Raw genomic sequence first — 15,608 nt, 5'->3', positions numbered from 1 at the left:
GAGGAACCACATTCTATAACTTTATTTATTGTCTTTCATACTACATTTATTGGTATGCTTGGTAAAGATATTTTATAGGCTTTTCTCAAAAAAAAAAAAAAAACAAAAAACAAAAAATTATAGGCTCTTTTTCTCAACAAACAAAACAAAAAAACTGAAAAAAAAAAATTAAAAAAAAAAAAAAAAAAAATAGGCTGTCGTGCTTCATGTCAAGTCTGATTACCTCGTGGGTCGTAGCGCAGCCTAGGCCCATAGTTATGTGGTGTGGGCCTTATGCTACAACATTCAAAAGGGTGGTCCAGCCACGGTTCGAGTTCACATGTCTATTATGTTATCACCATATCTTGTCATTCTTCACCAATAAAAATGTCGCCCTAACTATACCTCAAATCTTTTTTTTTTTCTTTTTTTTTTGGGACAAGCACTATACCTCAAATCTTCTATTATTTTATTCGACTATATGTGGGTCGTATGATTCATATCATGAGAGACTGAGAGAGTAGTTTCTCAAAAAAAAAAAAAAAAAAATGTGAGAGTAGTTTCCTGAAAAAATTATAAGAAGTTTATGTTATGTGAGAGTACGAGGGAAAATGACTGGATAAGAGGACCTTCACCCCTTGAGCCATCCCTTGAAAAATTTGAATCCTTAATCTCAAGAATTTGAGATCCAACTAAGACACTAAGTAGACAAAGTATAGTATCATATTATACCACTTAAAGGGCTTGATCATGCCTAGTGTTATACTGCCATGTGTTTTTTAAGTACCCGTTATGACTTCCTCACTATTTAGTACTTCGTATTTAAATAAATACTTGACCAATGTTTGTACTTTATACAAAAAATCAACTATAATTATATGGGTAATTGTTTTAGCATATAGTTTTTTTTAAATATAAACTTATTAATTATCAAAGATAGTATAGGTCAAAATTCAATGTTTTGTTAAATTAGGGCTCTGGCAGAGAGGGTATAACTTAGACTTCATTTCTAATTATTTGGTGCATATTTGGCCCTTTAAATCGTCTAAAATCCGAATTTGAATTTTATTTTGGATTTTATTAATAATCATATACGAAGTACCAAGTATTTATAGATTCTATTAATAATCATATACTTTTACATATTTAATACTTCGTATATAACTACGAAATTAATAAACCACAAAAATTCATGTGATGGATTTGTATCTGAAAAACATAAATATTTTTTAAAAGAAGCCTCTTTCAAATAGTTTAAATATCATTTAATCCAAACGACCCAATTACCGCTTTTGTAGGTTATCAATGCGAATCATGACCAACAGTCCAACACACTACACGTATGTAGTATGTACATATTTAAAACATGAAAACGATTTTCCTTTTAATTTTTAATAAATAAAAGTCTTCCTTTATTATATTCTACTCAGATCCGTATGAAGTTATGTTTTGTAGAAATTAATCATGTATCTAATCCACATCGTGTAAGAGATTCAGTTTTTTTAGTCCTCCCGACAAAATATAGACAACAGATTCAATTAAACATTCTACTACATTATAATAATATGAGCAATCCAGCGCCGCAAATTCAATCACTAATACGACATCATGAAGTACTAATTAAGTAAATTATTTGCGCAAATCAGACATTATTATCAAATTCGATTATTCTTGTAATGTAGCTGTTAGATCCACTAATGTAACAGCGCAACATAATTACATGTTATAGTATACTCCCTCCGTCCCATAATATAATTCTTGTTTTATATTTTGGAGATAAAAAATGTTGTGTCTATATAATATACGTATGTAAAATTCATTATCGCTACTTTTTTTTAACTTTATTCATGGTATTTCCTAATTTACCCTTGAATTTTGCACATATTTTGTACATTTTTTCACTTTCTCTCTTTAACTTTTATTTATCATTGTACTTCTCATTTTTATTAATGTACTTCATCCTCTTTTTTCTCCTATTTTTTAAAAACTATGAAAACACACAAACAAAAAATTATGGGACGGAGGGAGTACTTTTTTTGACACAACAATATACCACCTCCGTTTTTTTTAGTTGACACGTGTTGACTTTAGCACTATTCCCACACTTTCCTTTGACCAAGTTTTGTGATTTATACGTAATGAAAAATATAGTCATGTGAGGTTTTGTTAAATTTGTCACGATGTATATTTACTAAATATCAACTTTTTATTATTTTTGGAAATCGGTAACTAAAGATATTAACATTTGAATTTGTAAATTGATAAATATGACTAAAAAAACGTATCAACTAAAAAGAAAACGGATAAAATAGTTTTAATAATATTCTTGGTATTATCCACTATGATAATACAACTAATAACAATAATCTAGAAAGTACGTAGAAAGTAGGAATGTAGGATAATGACGACACAGTAAACAAAATAATCATGATATTATTAATGTCTTAATAAAACAAGATATTCCTCCTGTAAAGCAAGATTTCCAAAAATAAATATCCAACAAAGCATCTAAAAAAAAAATACTTCCGCAAATGGTAAGAAAGTCACGTGGTTCACGCGTTTACGCGGAAAAAAACCTAACAGTTGAATGACGGAAAAAGGGAAACAACCGTTAGAAGTGAGTGTGTAACTACCAACTCACCAAACGTGTGGGAAAGTTTACTTAATTAGTAAGTGAAAAATAAATCAAAATTAAAAAAGGGTAAAGTGACTTATTGAGTAGTCAATTCTAAAAGCTACGTTTTGTTGTCTTATGATCTAGAGTTTCTAGAAGGGACGATAATGTTTTTTATTTCGTTTTTGGAAATTTAAGGAGGTGGCAAACCGTGTGATTTCGTGAGTGTGTAAAATTAGTGACTCATAACTCATTGGTCTTACTCGTTCTAATAACAATGGTTTGTCATTGGTTTGTCATGTTATAATTTGGCTAAATCATTCATGGTCTACTGGTCTACGTTTGTCCCATATCTCTTCAAGGGGTGTCTCTTTAAAATTGCTCCATTATTTTCCCATCTACAAGGTTATGTAACGAACTATAAAATAAGTAGCATATGCGAAGTAATTTATTGGGGTTAAGCAATAGATGGAGTTAATAAATATAACACAAACTTTTTAAAAAAATCGGGTGTACAATAATTATTGTACATTCATTATAAAGATAACCTAGAGTGATTAAAAGTTACCCCTGAAATGAATAAAAATTACCCCAATATGCGTTAAAGTAACACAATTCAAATAAAAATTATCTACGCTTTATTAGTAAAGAATCACATTTTAAATGACTAAAAATCAATTATTAGTGATTGAATGTAATTAAATTATCTTTATAAAACTTTTCTTGTTGTTGATTTATATAAAAATTGTATTATGTTTAAAGTTACCCAAAAAGACAAAAAGTTACCCTAAAATTAGCTAAAAGTTATCCTTATACTGCTCAATGTACACTAATATTAGTGTAAACCGGATGTATACAAAATTTTTTGTAAATATAAATGCTAAACTAAAATATGGGTGTTATTTTGAGATGTCTATAAATATGGTCACATAGTTTATTTGTGCTCTGTTTAATGTTACTAGTCATTAGAAACTATATACATACGGTGCTTGTTTGATTTAGGGCATGTTCACTTCGGCTTAATTTCATTTCATTTTAGTTCGGTTCAGTTCAACTCCAATTAATTCAGTTTAGCTCAATTCAATTCAGCTCCTAACTTTCTTCTCTCATAAAATATTCATTTCAGCTCTATTCAGTTCAGTTAAGTTATTTCAGCTCAGTTCAGTAAATGTGAACAAGCCTTTAGTGTGCAAATTGATCAACTTTGTCAATAACAATCAAATCTAGTGAGTAGTTGGTCAAATTATTTATTCAATAGGTTGATGAGCTAGTAGTTTTATTTTTCCATGTGAAAAAAGGTAGTTAAATGCTGTCACACTACCCTAGAAAAAAAAACTACGAGTATCATCAACGCGTATCAAGATTATATTACCCTTATTTTTTATTTCATTATTCACCCCCATAAATTTAAAAGAACGCGATCGACCAATCAATTAACTTAATACAACTTTAAAATACTCGGTAATAGAAATAAAATAGCGAATGGAAAAGGACAACAAGACTATAAGAGTTTTGCCACACTACCATGATAGTGATGATACCCAACTTCTATATGGACCTCAAATACAAACCAATACACAAAAGGCCAAAGAAAATCTCTTCTTTTTTTTTTTTTTTTTTTTTTTTTTTTTGTTGAAAAAGCAATGAAAATCTCTTAAAACCAAAAAAAAAAAAAAAGGTCTAGAACCAACTCCAGCCTCTAACTACACATGGTCACCTAAGAGGCTAAGAATCATCCATTTCGAATCAAAACTTTATGTAGCTTTCAAAGAAAAGAAAAATATCTTAAGTTAATGATACAAGGACAAAGGTCCTACTAGTGCACAACATCACTCGCTCAGTCGCTCTATCGCCTTTATTTCTCTCATTCTCTGTATCTTACTGTAACATAGCGTCAGTCTGTGTCATACTCTTTCTATTTCATTTTAATTTGTCAAAATTTTATAGTACTCTGTAGCATGTTTTCAAAAGATAAATACTACTGTACCTAAGTTTCACATTTTTACATTTTTTGTTACGACTTGACATAAAGTAGCGTTGAGAAATAAAATATCTAATCCTTGCAAATAATATTATAAAACGGAGGTAGTTAAACAAACAAACTTCAATTCATTGTATTCAAATCGGGTGAGTTGGTATTAATATGACATTGAAAATTGGAATATTAAAAAAAAATAGCAATATTGACATGTCAAAATGGTAATTACAGTAAATAATTTATACGGGCTAAAATGAATTATTTTGACAAATATACTGGGTTGGAGGGAATATAAGATTTCTCCATTCTTAAAATTGATCCTAGTGTCTAACATACTCGATCTTTATAAATCTGTAATACATCCTTACACACAAATTACCAATGAAAACCTCTTAAGTGATCATATAAATTTAGTGGCTCTAGAATTACAAAACTATTGTTATAGGATCATTTCAACCTGTAATCTTTCAAGAACACTTCATCAATCACAATTCGATTCAGAATAGCATTCACCAAAAATCCAAAAATATATGTAGCTTTCAACGAAAACAAAGTATCTTAATCTATGATACAAGAGGCCCTATAAGATTTTGTCATTTTGCACGATCATATAGTATTTATTATGAAGTAATATAATATCTCTTATAAACCTATTATGAATTCACACACATAGATTATTGACAATAACATTATACAATTATATACTATTGGTTAATCATCTAATTCTAGTAGTTGGAAGTTTTTGTTACCGTATGTCCATATTATTAAATTTGTTGGTCCAAGATCATTTCCAACCTCTAGTTTTGAGGTTTTCCTCTGGTCACCTAAGTCATCCACTAGACAGTCTAGAAAAGAAAAGAAAAAGAAAAAAAAAATCCACTAGACAGTCTAGACTACATACAATTATTTACTAAAACTTCACGCAGCTTTCAAAGAAAAGAAAACAACTTAAAATATAATGCAAGAGCTAGGTCTTACTAGAGCACAACACGTCAACACTTGCACACTTTTTGTTCTGTATATTATTACACCACTATATATATACTTTATCTGTATTTTTTATTGATACATTTCTATCATCACGTTTGTCAATATGTGTTTTTAGCGATTAATACCTATAATTAACAACATTGTAAAATTATAAAAAATGGATATTAATATTATATATTGAAACGATTCAAAGAATATCCCACATGAATATAATCGTGTATATAGACTACAAAAGCGAGTCAAAGCGTGTTGTGTGAATAGTGTAAAAGTCAAATAGTGTCAACTAAAATAAACGGAGTATATATATACAATTAAAACAAGGTGAGGGTTTAGCTCTCGAGTTTAACCATATTAACACAAGAACTGTACCGGATAATGGGGGTTTACTCTACTATTAGTACGGAATATATTGGAGCATGTTCTGTATAGTTTATTTTGATTTGGATTATTCGGGAAAATTAATACTTTCTTCGTTTTTTAGTTGACAAGTTTCCCTTTTTATTTGGTAAGTTTCTCAATGTATAGTTCCATCTTTGTATCGAACCACACTCCTTTCTATATATTTTTACCATTACTAAGGGCCTGTTCTCATACGTTTATTTTCAGTTCAATCCAGCTCCTAATTTCCTTCTCTTATAAAATATTCATTTCAGTTCAGCTGAGTTCAGTCTATGAGAATAGACCCTTAATTAAACAACTTTAAATTGATTTGTAGTGTGGTAGGTAGGGGTATTATAATTATTATTATTACCTTATACTCCCTCCGTTTTTTATGAAGTGCTTGATAGTAACATGCGTGAATAGTGCCAAATTTGCTAATGGGGCACTTTAAAAAAAAAAAAAAAAAACAAACAAAGGTAGTAGCAACTCTTGTACACCTCCTTAAAATGTGTGCATAAATGAAGTGTACTGGCTAATAATAAGAAACAAAGGTTGTTAAGATAAGTTTATACAAATTAAAGTAATTTAGATAATGCAAGTTAGACACACTTACAGGTTTGAACAAAACAAGTGCATCAGACTATATAAAAGGTTTTTTTTTTTTTTTTTTTTTTTTTTTTTTTTTTTTTAATACACCGATAGTTAGCAACATATATACTATGATAACTCCGTCTCAAACAAAAAGCCATTGTTTTTTAACGGTTGTGGCGATCATATCCATTTAACTTTTGAATAGATCAACATACACAGATCGCCTATAATTTTTTTTTCTAAATCAATCCTCTAATTTTAGTGGTTGACAAAATCGATTCTGGAATAAAATGTCCAGAAACTTTTCCAGCCTCTAATTTTTCATGATCACCTTAAAAACCATGCATCATCATGCATCGGGGAATATCTTTCATCAAAAAGTTCATACACCATTCAATGAAAATAAAAATATCCTAATCCATGATATGGACTATGGAGTATAATAGTTCCTACCCACGACCACGAGTATGCAACACAGACACAACAGTATAGCAATATGTGCTCAAATAACAGTCTCTAGTTCTATTACTCCTATCCAAAAAAAAAATAAAGGGATTTTTTCTTTGAACCAATCAAAACACACCAACAATTAAAAAAAAAAGGTTCTTTTTTAGGGGATATTTTACAATGTAGTCTATTGATATTTTATTTTTGAAGTCAAATAGTCACTCTTCAGATATTTCCTTGACTAAAAGACAGCTACTAAATAAAACAGCTACTCTTATTGGTTAGTGAAGAAAACTTTTTCCATCGCTTTATGGCCCCACATAAATGAGGAATTAGTTTCTTCAAAAAAATAAAAACAAATGAGGAGTTAGTTAAGCATTTGACAAATGTCACTTGTTCACTTGATGTACCCAAATTTCCATGGCCCACAACACAATTTGCCAAAAAACAAGTGGGCCCATTACAAAAATTATTTTGAAACATCAGTAAAAAAAACATTACTTTGTAAGTCCGTAGTAAAAATTATTATAAGGAAAATGTTAAGGGATAGAAGTATTAAATTTATATTTGAAAATCGTAAAAGGTTAAGAAATTATAAAAATATAAACACTAATTATACTGATTTATGCGTATTTTTGTCATGAATTTTTAATTTTATATAATTTTTAGGAGTAACTTATATAGTGTTTATGACCTGAAAATAGAGAATCATTGTCTTTTTCTATCTATTTACACAACCATTAAATCACTAATTATACCACTTATATGAATCGTATCCTATGTTTTTAAACGGATTATTCCCAAAATATATATCTGACCATTAATTATAATTGACCCATGCCTTCTTTTATTATTTTTAATTATTATTTTTTACTTTATTATTTGCTGGCTGAGGAAAGGCCCATCACTTTTCTTAGCAAGTTGGATATACGTAAGTATAAATAGCACCCAATTACGGCTTTATTTTGTCCAACAATAACACAAAACAACTCCAAAAGATAAATAGAAGCGTAAAAAAAAAAAGAAAGCTTGAGAAGAAAATAAAAATAGTACTTCACACAATCGTATATACTCATCAAACAAGTTAAATCCTCTATGAACATGTCTTACACTAACCAAGGATCTTCATCCGACAGCAGCATGAGCCCCAACTCCACTGAAGAAGAGGGGCTCATGCTCGCTTCTGCCTACCCGAAGAAACAGGCAGGCAGAAAGAAGTTTACGGAGACTCGTCACCCCGTTTACCGTGGGATCCGCCAACGGAACAACGGTAAATGGGTGTGCGAGGTCCGTGAGCCTAACAAGAAAACCCGTATATGGCTCGGCACCTTTCCTACTGCCGAGATGGCTGCCAGAGCTCATGACGTGGCAGCAATGGCCCTCCGTGGTCGTTCCGGTGCTTGTCTCAACTTTGCTGACTCCGTTTGGCGGCTCCCTGTCCCTGCATCCTCCGATACCAAGGACATTCAACGCGCAGCCGCTGAGGCTGCCGAAGCATTCCGCCCTCAACTTCCGCCTGTTGAAGAACTTCAACAGGCGGTAGATGAGAAGGCGGAAGAGGAAGCTCAATCGTCAACTACTGCTACAATGGATGAGATGAACAACATGAGTTTTAGTAATAATGAGAATGGTATGTATATGGATTACGAGATGGAACTCGAAACCCCGGGATTAATCGCTGATATGTACCATGGAATGGGGATGCTTCCGCCTCCAAATATGACTAGTTTCAATGAGACGACTTATGAAGACGATGATATGGCAAATGGAACTGCTGACTTGCCATTATGGAGTTACTCTTTTTAGAAACCACTCCATTCATTCTTATTCTTTTAATAAAGTTTTAGGATAATTTCAGAATCTATAAAAAAAGAAAGAAAAAAATTTAAATTTTTGTATGTTAAAATTTAGAAGTAGAACAGAGTACTATGCTGGCATGATTTTTGGTTAGTTAGCCGTTACCGATTGTTTTTTGTTGGTTGGTACAGGTGGTATGCAAGTATTGTTATTTAGAGTGGGAAAATTTAAATAAAAAAATAAAATTTAGAAATGTACTTTGTTAGTTGCTTTGGAGAAACAGAGCACAGCTGAGTGAGTGAGTAGTATTACTAAAAATAGAAGTATGATTGTAAAGTGTAGTACTTAGATCATGTACTACTTTCTTAATTGACGATGATTCGTCTCTTTATTGGTTAAATTTGGTTGTATCTTGTCTAACTTTAGGGAGTAATACACTGTTTTCAAGGAACATGTTCATATAAAATAAGAGGGAAATTTGAAAACAGAGCATGTTTAAATTTATGAGCAAATTATTAATTTATGCTTGTTATGTTGTTATACCTCAATATGTGATGGGATGGAATTATGGAAATGCTATTTTGTTGTTTGTAAAATGGCGTGTATCAAATGAGGAACAAGGAGAGTAAATTTTGTCACGTGGATAAGACGGGTGACTGTGTAATATTTCTGTAGTTGTATCACTAATAATTCACATTTTTAACGTAAGTGTGTGTGGTATTGTACCTATTTTTAAATTTTTCCATAATCATGTGTCATACTTTATACCTAGAAAAGATAATTGTCGGAACTAGAAGATTTACAAATTTAGATCCTGCTGCACATAATAATGATAAAATTCGTTTGTTTTTAAAAAATAATAATACAGTCACACACCTTGGTACAATAATCCAATAAAAAAAAAAAAAAGTAAAAAGCCAGATAGATAGATGGATAGGTAGATAACCTTTTGCATGTAAGCAAACATCAATAGATTCTCTAATGAGAACCAACATAATATGTTTTGTCATAACTTATCTTATAAGTTATCAATATAATAAAACCACGAAGGATACACAAGTAGGATAACTGGATAATACTGTACTTGGTTATACAATCCTTTTACTTGGCTGAAATTCAAAGGTTCATTCATCAATCATTCATAACAAGTATATTCGGTACTACTAGTAGTGAGACTATTGGAGCATTATCATCCACAAATAAAATTTCACTTTTTGGACCCACATTTCAAAGCGAGTTTCTTTCAACCACATGTTCACACGTTATTGGGCCCCACTAATGTTATCTTCTATTTATTTATTTTTTTGACAATTTCTCATGTTATCTTGATGTCCACCTACATCACACACGAATCTCACACTAAACCACTTTAAAAACCCAAACAAGAAAAGAAAAGAAAAAAAAAAAAACAGTAAATGCAAAAACCACTTGTTAAGCTGTTATTCATCCATGGCAACTCCGCCGTCATCTCCGCCGTCACCGTCGTTGCTAATCTCACAAACTTCGAAACTTGTTAATTTTAAGCCCAAGCCCAAACTCAAGGCCCAATTCAGTTGTAAAGCGTCGATTAAGGCTCCGCCACCCGGGTTCGATTTCCGATCATCACAAATATTTTCGGATTCTCGGGCCGTAATTTCGGGGGCCCACCCGGAGCTTTTGGATTTGGTTGATATGGGGAGTTTGGTTTTGGTCCAGAAGAATCAATTTGGGCCTGTACCATCTTGGCGGGCCGAGTTTGTTGAGCCCGATGAGATTTGGTTGGTGGGTACTAGTCACATTGATGAGGGTTCATCTTTGGATGTTGAGCGGGTTGTTCGGGCTATTCGGCCCGATAATGTCGTCGTTGAGCTTTGTCGTAGCAGGCAAGTCTTCTAGCTTTTTGGTTATAAGACTAGAAAGTTTCGATGATTTTAATTTTTTTGAATTTTAGTTAGATGTTGGATGGAAGTAGTTTTAGATTCTAACATTCTGTTAAAAAAATTGTTTTCTTGGGTGTTTAAAGCGTGGGGTGATATAGACGGGATTTGATCTTCGGTCATAACTGAGCCGATTGACATCCATGGCTAAACATTTTTCGTATATGTTATTAGGATTTCTAATCAAGCTAAAAAATCAACCATATGAATTATTAATTCAAAGTTTATAAATTAAAATCCGGGATTAACAGGATTTACAACATGACAATTTTGGTGAATTGGAATAACTTTTATCAACAAAAATAAAAAGCAATACTCCGTATCAATTTTTTCTTCAATTTAAGTTAGATCCTGGAAGGAATTAACAGAAACCTGAAAATTAATTAAAACAAAGATGATGGACTTTAAATAATAATTAAAAGCTTAGCATTGACGAAGCTTAATTATGAGATTGAGCTGTGGTAATGATGACTAATTTGTGTGATAGGAGAATTAAAATAAAATATCATTCATACAACTTAATATGTTCATAGAAAAATTCCTGTTTGATTGAAAGATCAAAGTTTGGAGCCTTAATTCAAATTTGAGGGTATCCAAGAAAAAAAATGGGGTTAATAGGAACGCAATATTTCGAAAAAGAGAGGGGGTCCAGCTTGTTTTATAAAGATTGTAAGTGATGTTTGTGAGCTCTATTGTCTACACTGGAGTTATGTGAAGTTCAAGGTCATTATTCTGTATTTGGTTGAACTACTTGTATATGCTAATCAACCAAAATGTGTTTTAGGAAAGTTATAAGAAAGATTATTAAAGGGTGTATTATAATGCTTGATAGTTCGTTGTATATTACTCAATACACTGGAGTTGCAATACTAAGACTTCAGTTGCCCCTAGATTCCACTACATATTCACCTCAGACATCCCATGTAAACGAGATCAAACACAAAATCGGATATAGGAAAATGGCAAAAGGCAATTCGGTGGAGTTTTCTTTGGACAAGTATGACATACGAATACTATTTTGTTAGAGATAAAACTTTGCATGACAAGTATGTGGTTTAGGACTCTAGGCATCAAGCTTGCTATAATGCTCCTTACTGTGTTTCCTTAAAGCATGGTAGTCCTTTGAGACTTGAATTCTACGAAGTCTATAGGACTATAGGAGCAGAATTCTATGCAGATACAGTTTTCACATTACAATACTAGAGGCTTCAGCAAAACCTGTATCAGAGATGATCACAGGTTGATACTTGATATTTAGAGTTGCACCTTGCACCTTATTCTCCGAGTGACACTATCCTGAATGATGCAGAAATTTTGATAAAGGTTTACATGACAACTATTTCTTGATTGAAGTCAGAAGTTATGGTTCAAGCAGGAATGTGTAGCATTTTAGATTATTTTATGCTCTTTTCTAATTCTAAATTCTTGCCAAGTACTCTGAGGACAAATACATATAAATTTCTGGATATGCTTTTTATCATGAACAATCTAACTAAATCAAGATATGAAACTAATTTTGTTAGGATTCAGGGGCTTCGAATCCAATATGTAACTTGGTTTGATGTCATTACATTAATTTAAAGCCTTTTAAATTTGTGCATTACAAACTACTTTAATGAAAAACCTTAATGGCAGTTTTATGTAATGTTTGTCGATCACTCTATCATAAACCTATCTTCTTAGCCTCTTGTTGCTGTAATGGCGCTTTATTTTAATATCGTAATGTCAAGTGTTGGCTATGGAATTGATACCTCTAATCCTTGTTGTGTCATGTTGACATGGTGTGGAACTAGAAAGGCCAAGTTGGAGTAAAATACAATGTATAAATAAATGATTGTGGCTGTAGAAAATTAGGTGTTATCCTCTTATATGTGAATATGTGTGTGTTATATCTTCATTCCATGGCTTAACCTTAATTATTACAGACTTTCATCTTCAGAGCTGGGATAATGTACTCCAGCAGCAATCAGCCAAAAGCAGAGCTGAAGTCCAATATGTTTTCCTTAAGTGGTGCTGGATTTTTCGGTGCTGTTAGTCGTAGCATAAACTTAGGTAAGCCTGGATTTACACCTTAATCTTATCTACATATATGTGAAGTGTGCTTCATTTGAACTTGGTGGCGTTGTGGGCCTGCGTGGCTGATCAGTGGTTTTTTCTGACTTCTTATGATAGGGGGACAAACTGCTTTGGCATTAAGGCTATTGTTGGCCATCTTTTCATCAAAAATTTCTTCGGATGTTGACAGGCCTTTTGGAGATGAGGTAGCCAACTTGCAAAGGTTAACTTTAATTTGGATACAGGAAGTCATCTGATTGACTGAGATAATATCCTTTGTTTACAGTTTCGTGCTGCTCGGATGGTGTCTGAAGAAATTGGTGCACAGATAGTGTTGGGGGATCGGCCAATTGAAATTACTGTAAGTCTTATGCAATTTCCAACCTGTAATAGCACAGTTTTGGCTTCAACAGTTTCAATTGATGAGGCACTTTTAGGCTCATTTTGGGATTATGTTCTGTTTGTCATACGTTGCAGCTTGAGAGGGCGTGGAATTCACTGAAATGGGCCGAAAAATTAAGCTTAGTGAGCTCAGTTATCCAAGGAATCACATCTTCATCCGAGACTTCCACAGCCAATGTGAAGGTCCTCGCTACTCTATTGTTTTAATGTGGGCTATACATTATTCTAAATTTTGTAGAATGACACTTAACAAACAACATTCAACTATCAGGATTATAAGGCCATTCCTTTCACACTGTACTCTCTTATGACTATATACCTTAAGATTCTCGCTTAATTTCCCAGTTGTGATTGGTTACAGGAATCGGGTACTGATGACAACCCTTACCAGCTATATGAGAAACTTAGCTCTGCTTACCCTTCCCTTTTACAGCCACTTATACTTGAACGTGACACGGTAATGGTCTCATTTCTCTTAAGTTCTTTACTCATCCACAAGAGTGCATTTTTTAACCTGATTATTGTACTGTGCAATGATTATCTTGATACTATGATCAATACAAAGAGTCCAGAATCACTGATTATTCAAAGTTCTTTCACTCTTTTTATATACTAACTTGAAGTTCACATTTGCAGTACCTAGCATGGTCTCTAAAACGGAGCAAAGCTGTAAATAACTGTAAGAGAGTGGTGGGAGTAATAGGAAAGGGTCACTTGAATGGAGTGATTTACGCGCTGATTTCAGACCTGGGAGATCTACGCTTTCGCGACTTAGCTGGGAATAAATCTGGTGCTAATGTTCCTAATGCTTGGATCAATAAAATTGTTAAAGATTTGGCAAGAGATACATTGATTGGTGTTCTTTTGTGGGCATTATATGAGCAACTGAAGTCTGGTTTCTGAGTAGGCTGATTCTGCAGTTTTAGGTCCAATCTTTGTAATTGTATAGTACGACTGTACGAGTATATAATTTGGTTGTAACTCTTGTTCTCACATTGTCGAACCCTATGTTGTCCACATATGGGTCATTTTGTATAGACTGTCCTCATTGGATAGGCCATGATTTTCAATATGAGCTTGTTGAAGCACTCATAATACTACACAAATGTTAAGACATTATTTATTCTATGGAATTTGGTTATCATTAGGGCTTTTTTTTTTTTTTTTTTTTTTTTTTTTTTTTTTCCGAATTATCTTATATTATAAGGAGTACGAACTAAATATTCTTGAAATAATTTTTTTTAAAAAAAGGTTGAAAAGAATACAACTTCTACTATTTCAATAGAAATTTTTAATTTTTAATTTTTTATATGCACCTGTTGATTTGCACCAAAATACTCACGTGATAAAGAAAAAAAAAGTTTAGTAACGACTGTTAATATTGAATGACTACTAGTACCAAATAAAAAAAAATAAAAAAATTACATGATTTGAAAGAAAATGAGTATTTATTTAATTTGGTGTGTCTGAAAGAAAATCAAAAATGAAAATTGAGCAATTAATTTAAAACTTTAAAAAAGACAAATGGTAAAATTTAAAATATTTGTAAAAGTTTAAATAAAATAAACACAATTCGATCCTCTAAAATTCGAACTAACAAGCTAGTTATATTTATCAAATTTTTGAAGCAACAAGCTAAACAAATTTAGCATCCACCTAAAGTCCTATATATGTAACAACATGCATGCATGTTTCAAATATACGTACTATTTTTTTTTCTTCTTACCTTAATTTTTTTTCAAAGTAATTTTCATTTTCCACTAATTGTTTGCAATTTTGGCATATTACATTTATGAATTAAATGACAATTTACATAACGAAATGCAAATTAGTTTTTGACGTATTTATTTATTTTGTTTAAAGTTATGTCGAACACCTTTTTTCTTTTCTCTCCTAAAAAAAACTTCTTTCTTTACACTATTGATTTTAATGTCAATCTCCTTTATGTTTTCTTCTCTCCTCAAAAAAAAAAACAACTTTTTTCTTTACTCTCCCTAAAAAAATAACTTTTTTTCTTTGCTATAAATACTTAACAAACACAACCAAGAAACAAAGATGGTGAGTTCACTGAGTTGAATTCGAGTTTAATAAAGAGTTTTATGGAGTTGACACCGCTTTCAAACCCACTGAAATAACATACCACTCTTAGAAAATATCCCCAAGTAACTATTTTAGACTTTACTATACATATAACAAATGGCATAATATGCACAATATAAATAATATTTCATATAAATAATCTATCTAGTCACAAAGAGTAACTAACCGTTCAAAATCATTAAAGTGTTTGAATTATTGTTGAAATGCACATATATTAAAGTAATTAGCCACTTTTTAGATTCATTTTCTTAACATACATAATTTTCCTACAAATTTTAAAATGTTAAATTTAATTTGTTTGATTGAATCACAAGGGTTGTTATTACACTGTTTTTTTAGTTGAATTGATCTTGAAAGT

General features: G+C 31.7%; 2 protein-coding genes across 3 annotated transcripts; both read left to right on the top strand.

Moving 5' to 3' along the window:
- Positions 1-7,661: 7,661 nt before the first annotated feature.
- Positions 7,662-10,091, top strand: LOC110729715 (dehydration-responsive element-binding protein 1A-like). Its single transcript, XM_021909492.1, has one exon. The coding sequence runs from the start codon at positions 8,076-8,078 to the stop codon at positions 8,784-8,786; it is 711 nt and encodes a 236-aa protein (XP_021765184.1). The 5' UTR covers positions 7,662-8,075; the 3' UTR covers positions 8,787-10,091.
- A 30-nt stretch (positions 10,092-10,121) lies between these two features.
- Positions 10,122-14,294, top strand: LOC110729714 (traB domain-containing protein). Of its 2 annotated transcripts, none has more exons than XM_021909490.1 (7): positions 10,122-10,639; positions 12,633-12,745; positions 12,866-12,954; positions 13,035-13,109; positions 13,226-13,333; positions 13,512-13,607; positions 13,787-14,294. In XM_021909490.1, exons 1-7 carry the CDS (start codon positions 10,227-10,229, stop codon positions 14,051-14,053), a joined length of 1,161 nt encoding a protein of 386 aa, XP_021765182.1. In that variant the 5' UTR covers positions 10,122-10,226; the 3' UTR covers positions 14,054-14,294. The 2 variants fall into 2 exon arrangements, with proteins under 2 accessions (XP_021765182.1, XP_021765183.1); XM_021909491.1 differs by having other exon boundaries at positions 10,505-10,639; positions 12,619-12,745.
- The last annotated feature ends 1,314 nt before the right edge of the window (positions 14,295-15,608 follow it).

Source organism: Chenopodium quinoa, unplaced genomic scaffold, assembly GCF_001683475.1.
Source record: "Chenopodium quinoa cultivar QQ74 unplaced genomic scaffold, ASM168347v1, whole genome shotgun sequence".
Taxonomy (NCBI): Eukaryota; Viridiplantae; Streptophyta; class Magnoliopsida; order Caryophyllales; family Amaranthaceae; genus Chenopodium; species Chenopodium quinoa.
The sequence above is the reverse complement of the archived record's forward strand: the minus strand, read 5'-3'. Positions and strand labels throughout refer to the sequence as shown.